This window comes from Sphaerodactylus townsendi, linkage group LG11 (assembly GCF_021028975.2).
Source record: "Sphaerodactylus townsendi isolate TG3544 linkage group LG11, MPM_Stown_v2.3, whole genome shotgun sequence".
Classification (NCBI taxonomy): Eukaryota; Metazoa; Chordata; class Lepidosauria; order Squamata; family Sphaerodactylidae; genus Sphaerodactylus; species Sphaerodactylus townsendi.
In genome coordinates, this window is record NC_059435.1 from 40,761,843 (window position 1) to 40,785,967 (window position 24,125).

At 40.7% G+C, this 24,125-nt stretch overlaps 1 protein-coding gene and 1 long non-coding RNA gene across 7 annotated transcripts in view; one reads left to right on the forward strand and one right to left on the reverse strand.

The window, feature by feature from the left end:
• Positions 1–2,439: 2,439 nt before the first annotated feature.
• On the forward strand, positions 2,440–7,164 carry LOC125441007. Its single transcript, XR_007245776.1, has 2 exons — positions 2,440–2,911; positions 6,723–7,164. It is a non-coding gene; the product is annotated as an uncharacterized LOC125441007 (long non-coding RNA).
• Positions 4,342–24,125, reverse strand: part of SNX10 (sorting nexin 10) — a 52,854-nt gene continuing 33,070 nt past the window's right edge. For 4 of the 6 annotated variants that reach the window (XM_048511254.1, XM_048511249.1, XM_048511251.1 and 1 more), the window contains 5 exons: positions 22,366–22,452; positions 18,332–18,432; positions 16,732–16,830; positions 6,665–6,880; positions 4,342–6,232 (listed from right to left, as the gene is read on the reverse strand). In XM_048511254.1, coding sequence (XP_048367211.1) covers positions 6,151–6,232; positions 6,665–6,880; positions 16,732–16,830; positions 18,332–18,432; positions 22,366–22,452 — 585 coding nt within the window. In that variant the 3' untranslated portion in view covers positions 4,342–6,150. Of the gene's footprint in view, positions 6,233–6,664; positions 6,881–16,731; positions 16,831–18,331; positions 18,433–22,365; positions 22,475–24,125 lie in introns of all 6 variants that reach the window. The other 2 variants (XM_048511250.1, XM_048511253.1) reach the window with 2 other exon arrangements.

Consider the following 24,125-nt stretch of genomic DNA (forward strand, 5'->3'; position numbering starts at 1 on the left):
ATTTGACATTCTATATTTCTTTCCAAGGCTTCATTTAAGTCAGGGGTTCCTGGCCTGATGCATAGGAGCCATGGTGCCCACTGACACCTTTCCTGGAGACTACCAAGTATTTTTCAAAAGTGGGCAGGACAAAGTGTGCCTTTTGCCCAGCAGGGCTTTTGATTGGCCATTGGAGATCAGACTGCCTGTCCGGTTTTTTAAAAATTGCTTTAGTAGCAGCTGCCACCACAGCACAGAGATATTCACTATGACTGAAGGTAATGCAGGAAAATATTTTAAAACAATATATTCATTTTAAAAAGCATCCTGTTAAGCAGACCTCTTGTATGAAGTGCTGAAAAGTTACTATTACATAACCTCTCTACTGTGGCAACCATTTTGTGTTTGGCTTTGACATTGGTGCAGCCATTTTGTGATTGTGCCCACCTCATGTCAGAATTCCAAAGAAGCTCCAGGCTCAAAAATGTTGGGGACAGTGTGTAGCCTCATCATATTTTCATGGCATACAGAACAGCTCTAGAACATGTAAAAATGAACACACCTCTAAACATGTTCAGGGTTCCTCCCAATACCAAAAAACCTGTTCTTCCCACATCACACATCTCAGGGAGGAGGATCAACTGGGGTTTCACTGTATTTTCTTTATATTTAAATTTGGAATTGTGATCCTAGAATTTTGATCTCCAAATGGAAAGGTGGGATATACATGTTTTAACAGATTAATTAGAGAGAAGTGAAGTACAGCTGTTGTGGCATTCAGGATAGCTATACCTTGACGCATCAGACTGCTCTTTCAGAACAGAAAGGTAGTGTAAGCATTGAATCTGTAGCCATTATTTTTGTTACTCTTGCCTGTTTAGTAAGGCTTTCTCCTGTCAGTGTATCTTCAATAGGGAATTTGGGGGATGGAAGACAGGAGCACAGTATGGGCAACTGCACAGATTCTGATTTGTAGTATGGGTTAGCAGAGATACATGACTTTAATTGAAACAATGGAACATTAGGAAATAACAAGATCTATTCAGCTGGCAATTATTGTGTTTAGCTTTGCATTTTTGGCAGAGGATAAACTCTGTGCCCCAACACTCTTTCTTAAGGTTTCTTTACTCCTTATTTGCACATATGCAGGGGGAAGGGGGGAGGGTTCTATCAGGGTTCCTGTGACTTAACTGGTTTGACAAACACAGGCTTCCCTCTGGACTGCAGGAAGGAGGAGTTAAACCTGTACATTGTTCCCTTTTATGCAGCCCTTAAAGGTACAGAAACCCTGCTCAAAAGTACTGGCAATCTACAGTTGGCCAATACATTTTAAGAAATGTTGGCACTTACAGTTACTCCATATTTGGCACAAGGCCATTGCAATGCAAAGCCATCTGTTAAAAGAGATGGAGCCAGTTGAGAGACTTAAGAGAAAAGGACTAAAGAGGGATGTGAACAGAAAATATGAACAGAGCAGATATCTTACTTGGCCTTGACCAGAGTCACATTATGTTAAACTGTCATCCCTCAGCCTTGAAATACATAATCTCTCTGAGAGTGGGCAGAGTGCATTTTCATTGACAACTGAGTTGCAACCAGTTCCTGTCATTTTGTCAGGTCTCCCAAATCAGTATATATTTTTTAAATCTAGAGAATGTAATCCGTCATCTCTCCAGAGACCTGGTCTGACTTCTCTACAAATGTAAAGAAAACAGCACCCTTGGCCTCAATTCCCTATCTGTAAAACTGGAAACACAAAACTGACCTGACAAAACTGTCATGAAGGCATGCCATAAAGCCTACAAGGCATTTCACAAGTGTTCAGTCTATTATTGATCCTTTTAAGAACACAGGCTACGATGCAGGCCATAGGCTGTGGCATTTGAGAAACTGGGACACTGACTGGCTCTCATTTGGAAGAGATTGCCTTATTTGAAAGCATTCAAGGCTCCACAAGAGAGACTCTGTGCATTGACCAGTATGTTTTTTCTCTTGGCCGTTTTTTGCCATCGGAGACTAACAGGGCTGTCCGTCCCTGCACTGTGGCCCTGCCATGGCCTTTATTTTTCAGACTTCCAAGTTCGGGTGTTCTTCCTTTTAAGGGAGCTCCTCTTAACCCAGAATGACACAGCTCTGCAGCCAGCCCTTCCCTTCTTGCATCTCAACATCCGTACATAGCCTATGGAAAACAATAAGGCTCGCACCTCCGCTGACCCTTATTTCAGGAGTCCTTTGACAAGCCTCGGTTGCCTCGGACCGACGACAGCCGGCAGCCTGGTCTTTTGCATAACAAAAGATTACCATCAAGTCGGCGCCTGGGAATGCCCTCCCGCCCCCGCGCCCCGCTTTGCAACCGCATATTTGCCTAACATTTTGCAGCCCCTTCTGCGTCTATCCTTTAATGCATTCATCTACCCGGGGAGGGGGTTGGTGTTGAATCTCAGCAAACAGACAAACCAACGCTGCTCACTGCCAGTTTTGCAAACTCAAGCCCTCCTGCTTTAGGGGGAAGAGGCTGCTGCGTTGCTGTCGGCCCCGCCTGGCTTTTGTGATTTGGAGAAAAAGAGGGAAAATCACATTATTTTTGGTTATTGTTCTCCGCGATGTCAGCTTTTGAAACGCTGGGCTGCTGGCTCTGATGATCTCTGGCTTCTTCCCTGCAGGCTGTGTTCCCCCTATTCTTAGCTGGGCCGTTGCTATGGGTTACGGGATCAAGGCCGGCTGGCTTCTTTACCTGACAAACAGCCCCCGGCGGAGCTCGGGAGCATGGAGGGCGCCGGCAACACACAGACTCCCAGGGAGTGGGGGGAGGAGGGAGAAAGCGAGCTGCTGAGCAAGCGCCTTGCACACGCCCGGAGTCAGTGCGGACTTGCAGCTGCAGGAAAAAGTCCAGCCTGTGGGGTGGGGGGAAAGAGTGGATCAAGGCCCTGAGGTAAGAAAGCAGCAGACTGCAACTCCAGGTTGTGCAAAGGCTGCCTGGAGGGGCAAAGAGGAAGGAGGAGGAGGGAGGGTTGCTGATGACTAGGCAGTCCTCGGTTTGCTCCTAGTGTGAAGCCAGATGGTGAGTGAGTGGGGTTTGGAGAAAAAGTTTAGCATGCAGGGGAGGGGAGGTGGACTGGAAACCTTTAAGCGTGCAAATCGAAAGAATTAGGGATTTGTGGTGTTGCTGTCAAGAGGTAGAGAGAAAAGACCACCTGCGGAAGTTAACCAATGGGGAAGAAAAGTTTTTTTTGGGGAGGGGGGGGGGAGTTGGAGATAGCTGAGTAATGGAGCATCTTAGGCAGTTTGTTTGCTGGGATGGTCCTAAATCAGAGAAGGGAGAAATGGTTGAAAGCGGTTTTTTTAGAAAAGGTATTGCGGGCAAACCTGGAAAACTTATTTCTCTCTCTCCGCACTTTAACGCTTGTAGTTCTGATGGTTACTGTTTGAAATTGAATTGAAGGGGGCCAATTTCTGACCAGTGATCTATTTTGGCAGATCATTTCTGATTGGGGTAAATTGTATGGAAAAAGAAGCTAAATAATATGAGAAATGAAGTAACAACTGTAAGATTTTCCAAAACAAAAAAGGGATGTAAGTACCCCCCACCGCGGAAAGCCAGTGCAAATTGATGTAATCAAAAAGGGCATTTTTAAACTTTAAATTGAATTTTATATTCAATCTGGACTGTTGAGGCCTTTGCTAAGGAGAAGTAGCAATTCTTAACGATTAAGCAAAATCAGAAATAGACAAAAATGATTCTTATGGAGCACATCAAATTTGGGTTTTGCTAGTATTACTGTAACAAGGAGAGTATTTCCTTTTGTGAGATTATGGTTGTACATGTGTGTGAGAGGGATAGCCACGGTGGGGGGAAAGGGGGAACATTAAGTAAATATACGAGATATTTAATCTTTAAAGGTAGAATTTCTAGTGAGGAAGGATCAAGCTTTGTAAATGTCAGGAAAATTGCATAATTTTAAAAATGACTAGTGCATTAAGGATTTTTTTTTTTTGCAAAAGACATATGGCTTCAAGGAACAGGTTCTTGCAAACCAGAATAATGTGTGTCTGTGTTGCTTTAAAATGTATTTCCTCTTTTTGCTTCAACTACTATTAGATAATGACTAAAAAAATTATTTGAGAACTGGTAGAAAATAACTGAAGAATACAAATTTGATATATGTTCCCCCTCCTTCAGCAAAGTATTGCCTTTTAAAGGTGAAAACAGAACTTATTTTTAAATGTGAAGAAATAGGAACGAAATAAGAAAAAAATGAATCTAGAAATGAGGGGCATAATATGAAGAAGTCATATATCCTAGAAAATTGAATACTAGAATCAAAATAACAAAACTATATAAATGAACTAATCAGAAAATAATCAATTAAATATAGAACATTTTATTTTGAAATATGACAAAATACAAACACATTCCATACATATTAAACATTAGAGCATACGATATTCAGCATTCCAGTGTTTCATACATTTGGCATTTAAAACATTGTATTTTTTTTAAAAAAACAACAACAACCGGAAAGGCTGTCTAAAAGTACAGGAAGCAAACAGTGTAACAATGTGTAATTTGTGCAAAAGGTAATAAATACAAGAACTGATCACTGAATTTGGTTGCTTTGAAATAAATTCTGACTTTGAAAGTTTGCTCTTTTGTTTGCTGTAGCTTCAAGACCTTTAGGATGAAGTAACTGGATGCAGTCTTATATCCCCTAAATGGAAATAAGCTCTACTGATATCATTGGAATTTACTTCTGAGTAAATATGCAGGATCATATTTTAATTATTTCTTCCTGGCTTTGCTCTGGCATAAAGGAGTTTTACATTTTGTGTACTAATTATCAGCAGACTATAAAACTTAAAGTGCACAAATTCCTTCAAATTAATAAATCACGTATACATATTTCTAAAATAAGCAACAATATTTTAAATTATTTTCATGTCACAGTTTATGAGACAGCTTTTTCTTTTGGATTGCTTTTGTTCACCCTACGCTAACAATTACAGACCGTTTTACTTGCAGCTTTAATTAAATTTTCTAATAGTTGCCTAAGTATATTTTGCTGCTAAGTTTCTATCAGAGATCAGGGGATAGTTTTGTCTGCAGAAACTTTGATGTTTATCTTAAGAAGTGCGGACCAAATAAATAATTTGCTCAAAGTAACTACCTGCTCCCTTCCTCCTCCCATCCATTCCTTAAAATTCAGATACTTTGTTTGATCCGAATGTTTCCAAGTACATGCATTTTGGACAGGGTACCAGAGGAGTTCTACTGGAGCTGTCAAAACACACATGAATGAATTTATGGAGCTACCCAGCTGGAATCTTTAAATGTGCCTCTGAAAAAACACCATAAACTTCCATAGGTCACTTCACTTAGAGGGTTGTTTCTAATAATTCCATCCTTTGAGTGTTCCATCCTATTGCTACATCACTGTAAGAAACTTCATTTTTAAATTACTTTCAAAATATAACTAAAGTCTCTAACAATATGTTGTATCAAAAGACTTCTCTTGGCAACAGTAACAACAACAGAAAGACAGACATCATACAGCCAGTGCCTCCGGTTTAGTACAGGGTTAGATGTGTATAAAGTTATTGATATTAAATGGCCCTAAGCATTTCTCACTCTACACTGGATCATGGCCATTAATTATGACTAGAACACTAGATTTACTGTTAGGAGCCAAAGTTGAAATAGTTTTAACTAGCCAACTGAAAGAGTAATCTCAGTCCATCACTTACTTCTTTGTGAAGGTATGGACTTAAAGGTTGTTTTGTTTCAATAATATATTTATGTAGATCACCCCAGACTGGAAGGACAGTTGAATTGTCATTTTAAAGTGGAGATGATTTTGTGAATTTCCAGGAGTTAGACTCTCCAGTATCACTTTCAAGATCTAATTATAGTTTTGTTCTTACTCTGACCTCATACTGTAACAGTTTCATAGAAATAGTGTAAAAGAATCCAATTTATTTAAGTACAGCAATATTTGAATGATTCCATATTGGAGGGTCTGTCACTGCATACCAGTGTGAAATGAATAAATGAATGAATGGGTGAACAGAGAAAATACAAAGCTTTGACAACTGGATGGAAGTGTAACATATAACTTTCAACCACAATGGAAGGTGGTATCTGTCATTTCGGTGATACCAATATACAATGATATTTCAGGGTTCTTCGGGAACTGTGTTTGCTTTGCATCCGTGTGAAATGTTATCATCGCTGCTGTGTCCAAGCCCTGAGGATGAACTGCAGAGAAGGGGGTGGGGAGAAGAGAGAGAAAGAGAGAGGAAATTGGTTTTCACAACACACTCAAAGCCTGAGTAACAGAGGAGAACTTTAATTATCCCCAGTCACAAAAGAGAGACAGGAAATTTGGACTTTTAATTAGCCATTTGGAGTGCAGTTGGATATTTTTTTAGCGAGATAATTTAAACGCGAATAATTCAAGTCTGACTAAATGAAATTCACATAATCAGAATGCAGATAATTGAATTTCTACTGCATTCATTAATTCAGTGTGGAGGTGTATGTGAAGACTTCTATGATGAGCTGTCACAGCTCAATAAAATCTCAGTCAATTAATTTTTTCATTATCTTAGTATTGCATCATCAACAACAAAAAAAGTGAAGTGTGTTTATTATCATGTGTGCATATTTAGTAGAATGTAAGGAAATAACCTCTCAGAATCTGAATCCGCATAATTTTCTTCTTTTTTCTTCTCTTCATGTTCTACAGGGAAACGTCGTTTCATAGAGGCAAACTCCTGGATCGCATCAGCCACGGAGTATTTAGTATGTCCGGATACACACGCCTCAATCTCTTCTGGGCTTAGCTGGGTTTGTACGAAGAGGTGAAGTCTACTGTCTGAAAGCAGTAGTGGATTTTGGAGGATCCTAAAAATAAAAAACAAACAGAAACCTGAACGGGCTTTTAACATAATTTTTTCAATATTGTATTGCTTTTCAATTACCTGTAATTTATGCTCAAATGCAGTTGTCAGTGCCTTTTATATACTAATGTGATTGAGCATATGTTACCTTTATTCAATTATTTGGAATTTTAGGTGAGTAAAAACATGAAGCTAATAGTTAAGAACATCTGGTATAAGAATAATTCCAAGGGCATTTTTTCCCATTTAACCATCTGTTACTACCATGTGGATCAATTACTTTTTTTGGATGGGGTAAAGGCGGGGGTCAGAGGAGGGACATAATGTTATAGGAGCTGATTCACAATCGATGTGTAGTATTTTTCAAAATCACTCCATTCATGAAGAAGGCACCACAAAAGGTTTAGGCCACAATTTCAAATGCCTGCTTAAAACAGAGCTTATTTACCTAGGCTAAGATACATCATGTATTTTTTTAGTTGTATACAAGTTGCATGTCATGTATAATTATTATTAATCTTCATTTTCAACAGGTTTGTAAAATAATTTTAGAGTACCAGAATATTAATGCTTTGTTCTTTTATGTGCCTTAAAAATAAAAATGTTTAATTTATCAAAACCTGTTTTAATGCAACAAAATGCACAGTTAATGCAACAAAATGCAACAAATGCAAAAGTTAGCATAAAGTTAATGCAACAGAATGCATTAATGCACAGTTAATGCAACAAAATGCACAGTTAGGATAAAGAACTCTTTAAAATGACAGCTTTTTTCTTGCAGTTTTAAAACACAGCAGATTTATTAGGTTCACATCAAGTTGTGATCACTCAATCTATTTCCCCCACTATGTACCTCTAGAACCAATTTCCAATAGAAAAATATTTCCATTAAAATGTCACTAAGGAGAATGGCAAGTGTGGAACTGAGGTCCTAAAAATTTACATACAACTCCTCAAAATTGATTGGAGATATTTAGTTGTTTTTAAAATGCATTTGCTCTCAATCATAATTCTGAAACCTTACAGGACTTTGCCAAAGTAAGTAGTTTCATGACTACACTGCAAAATGTGACAAGGTAATAGCAGCTAAAAGCTACCTATCCCCAATCAGGTAATGTAAAATCATAGCCTGGTTCTCTCTTCAAAGCAGATGTACCATACTACATTATTAAATTTCTTGGTTAGGATCCAATATTTGTTGTAGTGAAATGTAATTAGTTACCAAAAGTTAACAGAGAAAAAATATAGACTTCATATTGGAAATACAGTGGAACCTCAGTTTTCGTTGGTAGTCTGTCCGAAAAGAATCAATGAAAACCGAAACTGATGAAAACCGAGGCAAAGTTTTCCATAGGAATCAATATAAATTCAATTAATCCGTTGTAGGCACTCCAAAAAACATACCAAAAACACATTTTTGGTGAGTAAACATGGTGGTTAATGCTGAAAACAGTAACAAACAACACTGGGCCCAGCTTCAGAGCCAGTGGACCAATGTCGCACCAGAAAGCTGTCCAAAGAGGTCTGTTTCTGATGCCTCTTTAAGATTCGTCTGAAATGCGGCAAGACATTGTCATTAAACAAGTTGGAGACACGGCTTGCAACAGCTTTGTCCAGGTGATTTTTCTCCACAAACCCCCGCACCTTACTGCAAATCAATGAAAACAGAGGCAACTCGATGAAAACCGAGACAATATTTTCACTGAAAAAATCGATGAAAACCGAAGGCAATGAAAACCAAGGTTCCACTGTACCTCATACAGTATTTGCAGGAAAGAACAGCACAGCCATGTGCAATGTGAATGTCAAACTCTGTATTTGGAATAAGTTAGACAGTTAATAAGGAAGCATGTATATTTCCTGTTTCCAAGCAACAGGGTATCAAAACAAGGATCCATCAAAAGAAACAGGGTGCTGGGGAGCTGTACAAAAACCAAGAGGATCACATCTCTAAAAATTCTGTGCTAAACACCTATACTTCCTAAACATTACTGAGGTACTCTCTACAACCAAGAGGTCTAAGAACTTTTGTTTTATTTTTAAATAAAAATTGCAGTTGTCAAGATGTCAGGGTAAAAGTAAAGAACTGCATACGTATGCATAAACTAGTTGTAAGTACAACTGTATGTTTGATTACGTGTACAGAGTTGTCATCAGCACTTCAACAAATAGGAAATCTCTGATTTCAAAGAGCTCTGGATGTCTTCTGGTCCCATGCAATTTTAGCCTGGGCTGTTTACTCTGGGTCACTAGAGTGTCACACATGTCTGTGTATCTCCCTCACAAACAGCAATGGGGAAAAAACTAGCATTCACAAAATCCTGGGTAGTTTAATGCCCATTTAATTCTATGAGTCTTTTATATCCTCAAATGCCTCCAACTCCACACTACTAGTACTGTTCTACAGACTATAGATATAGTACTTTTCTATACTGCTACAACCTGCAAAGTAACAGTGTGATTCAGACTTATGTTTAGCATTTTAAATGGGTGTAATTTACAGTACAATCCTAAGAACACTTTCCTGGGAGTAGGCCTCATTGAATAGATCCAAGTAGGATTCTCAGTAGACCTGTTTAAGATTGCTCACTTAAGCACTTGCCCTCCCATCAAAAATCAGTGAAACTTAACTCTGATGAGATTCTGCGCCAGATTTGGTAACAGAAAATTATTCCATTTCTTGCTACCACCAGCTTCCATGACATCCATTCAAGACACCATAATTCATACCAACTCTTAGTATTTAGGAAACCCCAAATAATAAGTCAGAAAAATAAAGGCTTGGTTACAATGTAAACATACAGCGCATAATTTTTAATTGAAAATCTTGTAACAAATATATGTCAATTTAAGCATGCATACAGTTCAGTTCACAGCACAATGTTCCTTTCAAAAAATATGCTGGCTTCTGTAGTTAGATTTTAGTTGGGCAGCAAAAATCTAAGTAACTGTTCATAAGATTACACTACAGCTACTGCTTTGTTGCTGTTTGAAACATATTTTATTTTCTTTATAAAATAATGGGTAATCTTTAAAATTGATTTTTGATGGTTTGAGGCACTAGACTGCAAAAGTAATGAGCACTAATGTCAATGATATTGGACAGAAATTCATTTTAGCTTTATTTCATGTCCAGTGCAATTTTGCTAAGCCTTGAACTACTGAAGCACTGTTATTAGCTTGCTGGTACCCTAACACATGGGAACAGAAAACAAAAGTGATAAGAGTACAGGTTGATCAGTACCTCAAGGCAACTATCCTTTCCCCCCCTACCCTCACACCCCCTGCAGCTATAATTCAATTTCCAATTTTATTTTACATTGGATTCATTATTTTAGTTATTCTCTTTTCTACTTAATAGTGCCATCTGGAGGTTTAAAAAGTGAAGAGACCACAAATTAGATAACACACCTTAAACAACAAGTACAGGAGCCTAGAAATACAAACACTATAAAGGATAAGTTGACCTGTGAAATATGGATGTTCTCACACTGGCTTTGAAAACATTTTTTCAGTCCTTCATTATGAAATGAGATGTTCGATGTTTTGCACCAGTTATTTATTTTAATTGAAAAGTATAATTAAACATGTGCTTAACCCCCCCCCCCCAAAGAGTGGTTGTTGTGGGTTTTCCAGGCTGTGTGGCCGTGGTCTGGTAGCCCGGAAAACCCACAGCCACCAGTTGAATCCAGCCGTGAAAGCCTTCGACAATACCCCCCCCCCCAAAAAGGTGTTGGTTGTGTAGCCTGTCCTTGGTGTCACCTTTAAGGGCAGAGTGAATGAAGAAAGCAGGGCGAAGCAGGGTTTGTTCCAAAAAAAAGAATGATCAGTGGTAGAGGCATGGAGTTGAAGCATGGAAGAGTCCAGGAGAATGTGGGGCTTTGGGAAAATCATGCTACAGGGCCTGGGATAGGAAGGGTTGCAAGTTGTGGGCAGAAAATAATAAACCCGGGGCTAAGGTAGGGATAGGATTGCATAGGTGAGATGAATTTCACAGTCTGATTGACAACCAAGCTCTCCAAGAAGGTGAAGTGCATCCTAGGCAGGTCAGACATGGGCTGGCTCTGGGCACCATCCTCAGCCTCACTTCTTTCAGTGGCAGTGGCTGAAATCAAAAGAGATTCACTGCAACTATCAAAACTGAAGGAGGCAGATTAGGCAAGAAGAGCCAGGTCCCAAGCCAAACCTCACCTCACTCCTCAAGGCTACATGGTCCACTTCACATCTGTGAGATGATAATCTCTCTCAATAGAACCACCTGTAGCCAAGAGCACATGCAGTATCTGCCATCATAGAACACACCAATATTACAGTACCTGAGGGCATTTGCAGACAGCTTCCAAAAATATGAAGAAGTGGTGAGTAACACTTTTTAAAAGTTCTCCCAGTTTGCTTCTAAGGTCAGAGGAGGACACAACTATTCCACCTACCCATATCCAATTACTAACACTGTACGGAGATGGAGAAAAGTATTTTGCTAGTTAAAGTGAGAGAAAAGATAGGCTAAGATCTTTCAGCTTTCATACTACATTTAAAACATACTACACACTAAAACACACAGGTGTGGAAACAAGGGGAAAAGAAAAGCCAAGTAGATGACAAAGCTGGAAGAGAGAGTCTACATTAAGAACACAACATCTACATTGAGAACACTACATTAAGAACCTGCACCCTCAATTTACAAACTGACAGGTATCCCCTGGGAATTTTGATGTTGGCTAGCAGTCACTATTTTTAACAGGCAGATTCAGATAGTGAAACAGATATAATCTATTCATATAAGCATTTACAGTACACTTTTTCTATAAGAGATTTTGCACAAGTGTCTGCACAAACAGGCCCAGGCCCACCTAGCCGCACCAGTGGTGAGGAGTAATGTAAGTCTGCATATGGCCAGAGACACTCTGTTACTTCATGTTTTTTGCTGGCTGAAAGCCTGACACAAGTTAAACCTGGAATTCGCCATGCAAGAGGATTTTCAAGATCCTAATCTCTGGAGGAATAGAAGATTACAAAACCGCTCTTTAATTCTTTTCTTTGTAAGGCTATCTCCCAAGATGTTTACTTTAAGGTCATTTGGGGAGGGTGCAGATGTAATCTTCAGAACATGTTTATCATCCCTAAACAAAAGCAAGTATTTTTAATAAAAGGCAAACCATGTGGCTTGTCTTGTTTGGACAGAGGCCAAACTCTGGTTCTTTTCAACTTGATTTTATTAGGTATATTACACACTGTTCTGTTGCAGGAGAACATATGGGTGAGCAGCACAACTTAATTCTAACTAAAGATTTCCTGTATCTCCTGTAATCCAATACAGTGACAGATGCATGCTTGCATGTGTGCAAAAAGTTAACACTCTGATTTTGTTTTCAACAAAATTTACTCAGTCCATTTATATCATATCATGACAGGAGAAAAAGGGAGGGGGAACCAAACCCTACAGAAACAAGCAAACACAGCCTGTGTTCTGGTGCCCTCTATTGAATGCACCTAACATTCACGATTCAACAGGAATTCTCAGGAAATGCTGGCTATGGTGATACAGATCAGTTTCTTCCTTTACGTATGTGAATGGCTTTGAACACTGAAAACATGATATGTATGGTAAGTATTACTATTATTGCCTGGACCTGGATTATGCAGACTAGCCGGCTCAGATCTCAGATACTAAAACAAGGTCAGCCCTGGTTAGTACGTGGATGGGAGACCACCCAGGAAGTCCAGGGTCACTATGCAAAAGCAGGAAATGGCAAACTACCTCTGTCTGTCTCTTGCCTTAAAAACCCTACATGGTTGCCATATGTCAGCTGCACCTTGAGATAACTTTGCACACACACACCATTACTATTATGATGAGGGCTACATAATTATTTTTAATTATACACAAACTACAAGACGACAACAGGATTTCTTAATTGTAGTGAAATATCACCAGTGCAACCTTCTGTTAATTGCCAGTCCCTGCATCCTGTACTATATGCAGCCTTCCCTTCCTAGCCAGGGAACTGTACCTTGAAAAAGTGAGGCTTCTTATTTAGGTGTTCAGTTCAGAGCAGAGGTGTACCTTGCTTCCCTATCTTCCAATTCACCCCACGAGAAAGAGAACTGGATGTTTCATGCCTATACACTGAATATAATACACAGAGGGAGGTTTCTCTGGGTGTTGTGTGCAACGATCAGTGTGATAAGTTTGATGTGATTGTGGGATGGAATGCATAGTTGTGCACTTAAGCAATTGTTCGCAAGGGTTATTCTGCATGCAAAACTTACTTCCGTTTTCTCAGCTGATCCTCAAGCATTTAAATCAACTTGGGAAAACTGTTCCACGTGTATGACCTTTCTGCGGTGGAGTCAGCATATTTCTTCTGCACATACCCAAATAAAGAGGAATATCTAGCAAGGGTGCTGATCATGACCAACAGCATCACTGGTGGTATCACACCACCAGCCCCTCCCATTTTTGCACATGGGAGTTTAGCACTACAAAGCAGAAGCACTAGAGACCTTTCCTCTTCCACAAAGTCTGTTGTCATTGCTGATTCTCTGTTTACCAATTGAACAATCAGTGCATATGTGGAAGTACCAGAGAAGAGAACGCTCAACAAAATGGCTCCCAGCCCTTCATTTTGCAAGCCAATTTAAATTATGTTAAGCAAAACTCTTTCAACAAGTAGCAGCAGTTAACAGAAGCAGTTCCCCTATAAAGCAGCTGGCACAAGCAGCTTCCCCACCCCACCCCCCCACCCCATACACACCATTTTTTGTTTCTAAAATTCAAATTTAGCAATTGTACGCTGAGGGGAAGGCAACTGCACATGGGGAAGAGTCAAGGAACACGAAAAAATGGCTTGTGAGCCAGTGTTAACTGATGCCATTTTAAATAGTATGTGAAGGGACGGCATCTGTTCTGCCTCACCCTGAAAGTTATTTCTTTCTGGGGGGTTTTAATGGCAATAAACAATTGCTAGATTTTCGGAGCACTGAAGCAATATTCTTAGCATGTTCTCTGAATTCCCAGCTTTCTTATACAAAAAAAAATCTGGCTGTTTCCCTTACAGAACTATGCCCTTTCCCTTATATCTCCATGAGGGAAAGGACTACAGACTTAAAATAAAAGCTGGGAATTCAGTGAACCTGTTAAGACTATTGCATCACTAAGATTTAGAGATATTTTATTGGTGTATTTAAAAACAAACTGAACAGAAAACAATGTGACTGTGAACTGATGAAATTGCAGGGGAGGCAGAGGGGGAAATGCTTGCGCTGTCTACTTCTAGTCAATTACATGGCTTTCTGGTCAGCTTCATAGTGTAGATGCCGATTAGAAGAGTCTTACTGCATGCAGACAGATTCCTCAGCATTTGATCGCATGTTTAATTTTATTTTAAAGGAGCAAGGAAGCCCCAAGTGGAAGGGAGAGGGAAGGCAGGAAGGGGGAATGGAATCAACTGGGGAGGTTGGCTGTGGATATGGGTGGATGTTGAAGGACAGTGAAAAAACAGAACGAAGTTTTCCGCACGTCAACTGAAGCCAACTCAGAATCTGCTTGATAAAAAAAACTCACAGTAAAAATGCTCATTAAAAAAGAGAAAAGCTGAAGAAAAATTGAGGCTGCTTCTTAAGAGAGCAGCAGTGGCGTAGTGGTTAAGAGCAGGAGTGCTCTAATCTGGAGGAACTGGGTTTGATTCCCCGCTCTGCCACTTGAGCTGTGGAGGTTTATCTGGGGAATTCAGATTAGTCTGCGCACTCCAACACACACCAGCTGTGAGGGGAGGGGGAAGGGAGTTTGTAAGCCCCTTTGAATCTCCTTATAGGAGAGAAAGGAGGGATATAAATCCAACTCTTCTTCTTAACGGGGCAAAACATGTGCAGAAAAGAAACAAAGTCACATAGTTTGGGGCCAAAACCGACACAAACTACAAGTGCAGAATAGCTCCAAGTGGATTTTGCTAATCTGCACAGTAAAATCCAGTTGCAAAGTGAACTGAAAGTGGATTGGAAGTGTATTATTCAGTATGTGTTAAAGCACTATACAACAAGCGTCACAATGCAGCAGTTTCATCCAGATTATAAATCCTGCTCATAAATATGAGTCCCCTGTGCCAGTAAAAATTGGTACCTGCAGCAATGTGAATACATCAGTACTCTCTCATGGTAATCTGGTGGTAATGGTGACCATTCTGAGAAGCTTTAAGAAAGTAAAGATTGAGGAGGGATGGATATTTATTTATTAAAACATTTACACCCTGCCTTTCTTTGTGGTTCAGTATAAGAAAGCATTTATTATAGATGGAATGTTTGCAATGCTGAAAGTTTTTTTAAATGAAAATATAATAAAGGGGATAGATGGTGGTAGCAAGTAGTTATTTATTATTTATTTAAGTAACAAGATGGTAACATAAAATTATTGCTCTAAGAGTCCCAAGAGCAAAATGGGGTGTTATGATGTAGTATCAATAGATTATCATGCCAACAGTAGCATTTAATACCAGCAAAACAATTATATGTATTGTTTTCTGTTCCAAAGATCTGAATATGTTTGTCTAAACCGTCCAGTTGCACTTAAGTATAGATTTCAATTGTGCTGGCCATGTAAACATATTGGAGATAAAACCAGCATGAATTTTTTGTGATGTTAATACAAATGAAATGATTTACCATAAAGGTGATAGAATTATTTACTCCTGCAATCTCACAAGTTCAAAAGGAGTGATATTGATACCAGAAACAGGGTTGGTAGACTCAGCATTCACCATCATAGTAAAGTAATCTGATGAAAATTCTTCCACTTGAAAGTACCTCAAAATGTGCACAGTTAAGGACATTCAGTTTACCATCTACAATCTTAAGAATGCAAACATGGGTGTAAACTTCATTAAATTAAATGGGTCTTACTTCTGAGTAGATCCATTTAGGACTGCTCCCCAAATAACCAAGAACTAAAACAGTTCACTGTTTCCTATGTTCATGCAACACACACAAATGTTCTTCATACTGTAAACGAATGCTAAGCAAGTCAACTGCTTTTTAAAATTCTTTTGCTTATACCCAAGTGCTACAAATCTATTTCCCCCTAAAACAAAATTCAAATAAAAACAAGATCACAACAGTGCTCTAGCAAGGAAAAAAGATATGCTTATAGACCTCAGAGCTAACAAAAGTGTATTTCATCCAACGGCTGGTTGATGTGTACATACACACCACGAGGAAATGAACTGCCAAAATTAGAAATAATTTACAATCACATAATTTTATGCGTGAGCATGAAAATCATGGAACAAGATCCTTAATCCTAATAATGTCACCATTTGGCCATACAGAATAAAATGTGAATCATTCAACACCTGTTTTAGGTTATTATATAAACAACTGTTCTTAGTGTGCAGATGTATCAGTAACCACTATGTATTAGTAACCATTGGAGAAGGCATTTGCTCTTGTTTATTGTGATTTTGGTATTACTTGTATGTCATCAACTTGTGGATATTACAATAGGCATACTGGGGACTACGTAGTTCAGTGGTTTAGAGGCTAAATTCAAGTCCTATGTTTTTAATTTGTATTTTAAATGCACTATAACAATAAATGTATTTATTTTGCTTACTTCATTTTTATCATTGTTTCTACTAAACTTTTGTAGTACCTAACAAAAAGGCAGGCACTGAAACACCCAGCTTTATTAAGCATCACTTCGAAAACAGCAAGGAAGAAAGCGCAAATAAGGCTCAGCAGTGGCCACAAGGTGGCTGTCGTGTACAAGAGATGAGACATGCCAGAGGAGAAGGCCATTAATGACTTCATTAATGCAACAGAACTATCACTTCCCCCCCCCCCAAAAAAAATCAATATGCTCACTGTTGGAGGAAGTCTTGCAAGCCTTGCCGACGATGGTCAACGTGTTGGGGGTTATTTATATTAAAAAAGGGAGTTTTGGACGGAAGTTCCGGCAATTGTCTAAAAAAGAAAACAGAAGTAGTTAATGCCTCAAACTGAACTACTGTTTACAATGATGCCTCTGCTCATACAACCCTTTCTGGATACTTGCAGCTCTTGGGTTTGGATTTCTGAAGCTAAACACTCACCTTTGCAGGTGCAGTTCCCAGAACTGGGTTGGCCAGGCATGCCCAGTATTAAACAGCCAGTTGGCAATGGAATCAGTCTTCCAAGCTCTCAAAGACTGACTGAGGCTGTCATTTCCAGCTCCGTCCATTGCTCCTTTCATGGGCAGATAAGTAAGCCATTTCACGGAGAGCTTAGCAGCACTGTAAGCCCTTCATAAATAAACTATAACCATCTGAATAGTTTAGGAGGCTGAAGAAAGGTAGAGGCTGTCTACAGTGGTAGTCTGAATAAGTCTTTGCCTGCTCCTATCTCACATTCTGCAAACTTCCTATAGTGATAGTTGAGAAGCAGCAAAAGTTTTTCAGCTAGCTTAACTGCAAATTCACTGCCAGCACAATAAAGCCACAGGAACTAGTAGGACAGCTACAGCTGTACAGTTTGATTAACACTTGCTTACTTAATCTTCTGAAAGCTGCCTTGAGCATGTTTTTCACTGAATGGTGGCTTTAAAAAAGATTGGCCTATATAAGTTTTTCAAACCCAAAGAGCTAGCACGATATAGTGGTTAAGATGCTGGAATGAGGACCTAGGAAACTCAGGTTCAAATCCTCACTTGCACCATGGAAGCTGACTGAGTAGTCTTCAGCAGGTCACATACTGCCAGCCCCAACCCTGGCTAGTATTTGGATGGCAGACCTCCAAGGAACACCAGGTGTGTGATGTGGACGAAGGCAATGCCAACCAACTTCTGAACATTTATTGCTGTGATTTTTATGCCTCTTCCCTATGGAGTTACCATAAGTCAACTATGACTTGATGGCTTTAAAAAAAGCCAGATGAAGGCTAAATGGCATATTGGAACTTAGTACAAAGGTATTTGGCCTATTCTGAGCCTTTGTGATAAAGAAGGAGAAGAACAAGAGGAGGAGGAAGAAGGAAGAAAAAGAAAAGAATTGGATTTATATCCCCCATTTCTCTCCTGTAAGAAGACTCCAAGGGGCTTACAAACTCCTTTCCCTTCCCCCCCTCACAATAATAACAATAAATAATAACAACAATAATAACAACAATAAATCTGTGAGGTAGGTGGGGTTGAAAATGCTCAGAAGAACTGTGACTAGCCCAAGGCATGGTATAAGCTTTAAAAAGGAGCCCATAGCAGGTAGTGATTAGAATCCCAGACTAAGTTCTGAGGCTGAATCCCTGTTCTACCATGAACCTTGCTGGGTGACCTTGAATCAAGCGTAAAACTGTTATAAGGATAAAAGGGGGAAGAAAGAACTCCACACAGACCACCCTCATCTTTTTAAAGAAAGGCTGGGATTAAAAATGTACAAAACATTTAGATGGATTAGCAAACAAAACCTATGAAAACATTTAGAAGCTTACTCACATCAGTACAGCGTTACTCTGGAGTCTCTGACGAAGCCACACAAATTCTCGAAAGCGCCGCCGAACGCATGAGGTTTTTCTTGTAAAACACATGCTATTTGTCTGTGGAGAAAATGCATTGTGCTTTATGTGCAAGTTAATTTCTCTAGGGCCCTTTCCACACGGGCCAAAAACGATGGCCTGGGGGCGGTAAAAACGCCACCCCCAGGCCGCCGTTCGCACAGGCGGCACTGCGCTCCCCCTCCCCCAGGGCGGCGTCAGGCCGCCCTAAACAACAACCCTTTAAAGGGTTGTTGTTGAGGGGAAAGCGTCTTCCCGGAGGCGTGGTGCGAACCGCGACCGCCGGGAACACGCTAAAGTTTCCGCTTCCCTTTCCCAGTTACTGCCTCTCGTGTCGCCGTCCTGCTGGCCTCCTAAGTTCTCCTTCGCTGTCCTCCGACCTCCGGAGGTCGGAGGGCAGCGTGGGCGGGGCTGAGGAGGCCCGCAGGACGGCGACACGAGCGGTAAATGGGAAAGGGAAGGGGGGAAGAGGCGGCTCCATGTGGAGCCGCCTGCCGTCTGCCGGCCTCTCCAGAGGCCGTCCGTATGCCTGCATGCGAACGGCCTCCGCCTCCACGCCGGCAGAATTCTTGCCGGCGTGGAGGCGCCTCGATGGCCGTGTGGAAACGGCCTAGGAGATACTTAACCAGTATTAAGTATCTTGATTCACATGCTTTTCAGTTTGATGAATGAGGCTTTAAGGAACCTCTTGCTCACTCAGGCCACTTCCGCACATGCGGAATAATGCACTTTCAGTGCACTTTCAATCCACTTTGCCGCTGGGGTTTACTGTGCGGAATAGCAAAATCCACTTGCAAACAATTGTGAAAGTGTATTGAAAGTACATTATTCTGCATGTGCAGAAGGGGCCTTACATAATCCTCCCTATATGGAACCATGAACTAATCGGTTAAGTCCTGGCTCTCAGTAAACCATAATTATTTGTTATGTACAAACCAGCAACCTATTGTTTAGGCGAACTGTAGTTTGCAATACTTGACATACAATAATGCTTTGCCAGATTGAATGTAATGGCAAATGTAATTTGCTGAAAACCAGGAAGCAACTAATTAACATATAAGGGGAAGAGGAAACATTCAAGCAAGCTTGAAGATTATTTATTTTTATAATTTGTCACCGCATATGAAACCAAACCAGTGAAGGCATGCACAGATTTCCTTCTAGAATGTACATCACAGTCACATCAAGGCAAATCCATGAGGAAGCGGCAGTATCTTTAAAAATCCACATCTATATATCATATTGTGTTATTAGAAGAGGCTCTCTGTGGTTTCCCACTGAGTGGGCTGGCTAAATCCATGTTCTTAGCTTCAATTGAAATATCAGGTGTTCCTAGAATACAGCCTTTTCCACATGCACAGCTTACCACAGATTTTTCCACTAGTCAAACCTTGCATCTTGGAAAGGTCATCTGAGAAATCATTCCACAAACCTCCTTTCCCTCTGTCATTTTTGGGTTTTTTCCCCTTGTCTCTTTGATTGCATTTATTCCACATGCATCTGATGAAAATGTATTATTCCTGATGGTGGTGGGATGTTATTTGTAACACAGGAGAAGAAGAGGAGAAGAAGAGTTTGGATTTATATCCCCACTTTCTCCTCTGTAGGAGACTCAAAGGGGCTTACAATCTCCTTTCCCTTCCCCCCTCACAACACCCTGTGGGGCTGAGAGAGCTCTGAAAAGTTGTGACTAGCCCAAGGTCACCCAGCTGGTGTGTGTGGGAGTGCGCAGGCTGATCTGAATTCCTCAGATAAGCCTCCACAGCTCAGGGGGCAGAGCGAGGAATCAAACCCAGTTCCTCCAGATTAGAATGCACCTGCTCTTAACCACTATGCCGCTACACCTTTTTTTCTTTTTGCACAGTCACACTAGTGTTACTGTACAGTTACACTTTGAAGCATGAATTCAAAAATGCCTCAGCCTTCATTTCAACTATTGAGAACTACCAATCCAAAATGAAAACCAAAACAACTCCTGGAACAGGTAGCAATACCTGAAGGAAGAGACCCACCTCCTCCAAAGAACCACATTTTTTCAGCAGTCCCCGATTACATGCAGTGATTACTCCTAGCACTCCTTCCAATTGTCTCCAGCTCCAAAATCATTCTCTGTCCTAATGTTACATTGCTAGTTTAATATGACAAAGAGAAAAAATGTTTTTGAAAACAGAGGAGGGGAGGGAAAAAATGGCTGAAAGGGAAGATGGACAACTATGCAGGGCACAGATAAGGGCCAGGTGTTTGCAGAAAATGAAAAAAAGGGGGGGGGGAACAACTACTGGAGCAAGTGCCAGTACCTGAGGGAACAGAAACACTTAGCCAACCCCCACACACAAAGAACCACATTTTCTGGCAGAGCCTCACTAACACACAATTGTCAATTTCCGCAGGCAAAAACAAGTTCCCAGTTTCACTCACTCTTAACTGAACACATGGCGTATCTTCTCTTTAATATTAGATGGCTAATTTGAGATGAAATTGACAAAGCTAATACAATGGTCCTGGGTTGTGTCTGTACCCTACTGTTACTTCATAACCCACCCCCCTACAAAAATCAGCCCTGCTCGTTTGTATTTCTGCGTGAACATTCCATTGCAAGTTCTATATGAAAATGACAAAGCTAATCCAATCAACCTTGTTCGTTTATGTGTGTTTGTGTGTACCTGAATATTACATTGCTAGTTAAATAGGACAGAGATTCCTTTTGAAAACAGAGGACAAGGGGGAGGAGAAAATGACTGAAAGTGGGATTGAGTGACTATACAGGGACAAGGATAACAACCAGGAGTTTGGTGGGGTTTCAACATGATCACACGTTCAAGGGAAGCTGGCTCAGAAATGGATCGAAAAATATTGTAGTTAAAGTGCCAGAGAAAATAATGGAGGAAAAAATGAAGGGAAAATGTTTGCGGAAATAAACAGAGGAAAAAAGGGTAGAATTCAAAGGCCCCTTCCACACGGAGGCGGAAGGGGTTGGGTCGGCGTAATGAACGCCGACCTGACTAAGCTGGGACCGTCCACATGGACGGTCCCAGAACCGGCTGGGACGACGGTGCCGCGGAGCGCCGTCGCCCGGCCGACTCGCCTCTTCCCCGTCCTTCCCCACTCACCTCATCGCTGTCGTCGCCCTGCTGGCCTCCGTAGACCCGCCCACGCTGCCCTCCAACCTCCAGGGGTCGGAAGACAGTGAGGGAGGGCCTTCGGAGGCCAGCAGGCCGATGACGGTGATGAGGTGAGTGGGGAAGGACGGGGACAACAGCGCATTCCCGGCGGTGCCGTTTGCCGCGCCGCCGGGAATGCGCTGTATTCCAAAAACTTTTTGGAGGTGGCCTAAGGCCGCCCTGGGGGAGGGGGAAGGGAGCCAGGTCGGCGCTGCTGCGTTTTGGCAGCGCTGCCTGTGCGAACAGCTCCCTGGGGACGGCGTTTTTGCCATCCCCGGGGCGTCGTTATTGGCCCGTGCGGAAAGGCCCAGAGAAAAAACCATACAATTTGACATCAAGATACACAGTAAACAACTCATGTGGAGAAGGCCTAATTGTTTTACTCTGAAGTTGATTTCTACAAAGACAAGTGTCAGGACTTTGTCCTCAGGAAAATAATCAATTGAGATTTGATCTCATGCCCAGGTGATCTCATGCCCAGGGAAGAACAGCTTTTCTGCACATGCTCAGGAGGATGCTTTTTATGCAAAAACAAGGTCTATTTTTCACAGCACTGTTTAATGTATGCATTATCTTGCTCTTACTGCAAGCCTTTCAAATTTCTGTAAACCAGTTTCTGCAGTTTTGCATGTTATCGCTTTTACCGTTCTTACATTGTTTTCTAACTGTTAATCCAATCTTGTTACACGTTTATGTCTTATATTGTTTCTATTGCACTGCTTTTTATTATTATTACTGTAAATAATTTACAAGCATACTATAAACATCATATTTATACCATATAACACACATCCACAGTAAAGTTTATACTTACATGAATGAAGATTTCATAGTCTATATGTGAGTGCCAACTGTCTTCCTTTTGAATCCTGGGGTCTCTTACCAAAACTGTTACAAATTCCTGAAGGTACATAATAAAAGGACTAAAGTGAAGGTAAGAATCCTTCTTGAAAGAGAGCTGCACCTCTTGCAGACTACTTATGTCCAGAATGAAAGCTGAACTGTTATTGTTAGTCAAAATTGCAAGCACTAAGAGTAACTTAAAAAAAACACAATGAGTCATCATGGCTACAGAACATATCCGGGAAACTTCTTTGTCAACTAGCCAAAGGGGAATTTTGAAATTAGATAATCCTGTATACTTCCCAACAGCTAGGGCACGCTCAAGGACTCAGTTACTTGCAACCTGTCCCAGTTAAATATCATACAAATTAATGAAACAACTGATTCTGGTTAATAGATTATTACCTCCTTCAAAACCTCTTATTTGGGAACATTTTCGGTAGATATGATGATCTGCTTCAGAGACTGTATTCTGTGTTAACAAAACATTAATTTTTAACCAAAGCAAGCTATACAACTTCCCCTGAACTGCTGCTGCATTAATAGGAAAAAAGCCCGAAAGTAAAGGAATGATTTTATTAAGATCAACCAAAAGAGCGAAGAAGTTAGCTAAGCAGCTACTATCAAGGCTGGAATGGTAACCAAAGCCCAAAAGGGGTGGGGGAAGAAGAAAATTATATGGTTGGTTATAACAGAAAGCGCAAGTCTGAAGAATATAAGAGTGTTCAAATGGACCAGCAGAGGTGGAATAAAGATTTAGTTAACATTAGACCATGCTAGGTTCCAAAACATATCCTCACAATGCATGGGAGGTTACTGAGTCAAATATGTAATGGCTACTCTCAATATTTGGAGTTCAGTCCATTTGGTGGCTCATTCCTGCATTTAAGAGGAAGCAACCTACTCAGCTGTATATCCCCTTGGCAGATTTGTACCTCTCTGCCCTCAGTTCACAGACCTGGAAGAAATCAATACTGCACCCAGCCACTGAAAAGGCAAATGCTTAAGCCACAACAATGTTTTCCTATATGGCAAGACTCCAAAAATGTAGCAACAATAAAATGGTTCTCTTCATAGTTGATGCTTTAAGCACACAAGCCTGTTCAACCTTTAAATGGAGGTTCTGCAGCACAGAGAATGTGGGCCAACTGAACAGCTTCAGTATTACAGTAGAAGAAGAAGAAAGAAGAGGAGGAGGAAGAGATTGAATTTATACCCCACCTTTCTCTCCAGTGTGGCTTACAAGCTCCTTTCCCTTCCTCTCCCCACAACAGACACCTTGTAAGGTAGGTGGGGCTGAGAGAGTTCCGAAGAACTGTGACTAGCCCAAGGTCACCCAGCAGGAATGTAGGAGTGCGGAAACACATCTGGTTCACCAGATAAGCCCCTGCCACTCAGGTGGAGGAGTGGGGAATCAAACCTGGTTCTCCAGATTAGAATCCACCTGCTCTTAACCACTATACCACACTGGCTCTCATAGAAGACATATCATTATTATTATAGCAATTATAATTTTCAGAAGCTTTACAATACTGCTCTCATTCCTGCTCTCATTGCTGTAAGGCAGAATATTGCTATCACCATTTTTACAGAAGGAGAACTGATGTAGAGATCAAGTGACTTCTCCATGACCACACGATGTGTCCATGCCCAATGTGAGTTGCAGTACAGCGGCTGAACATATGCCTCCCCAGGTTCAATCCTGTGTATTTCCAATTAAAGGATTTCAGG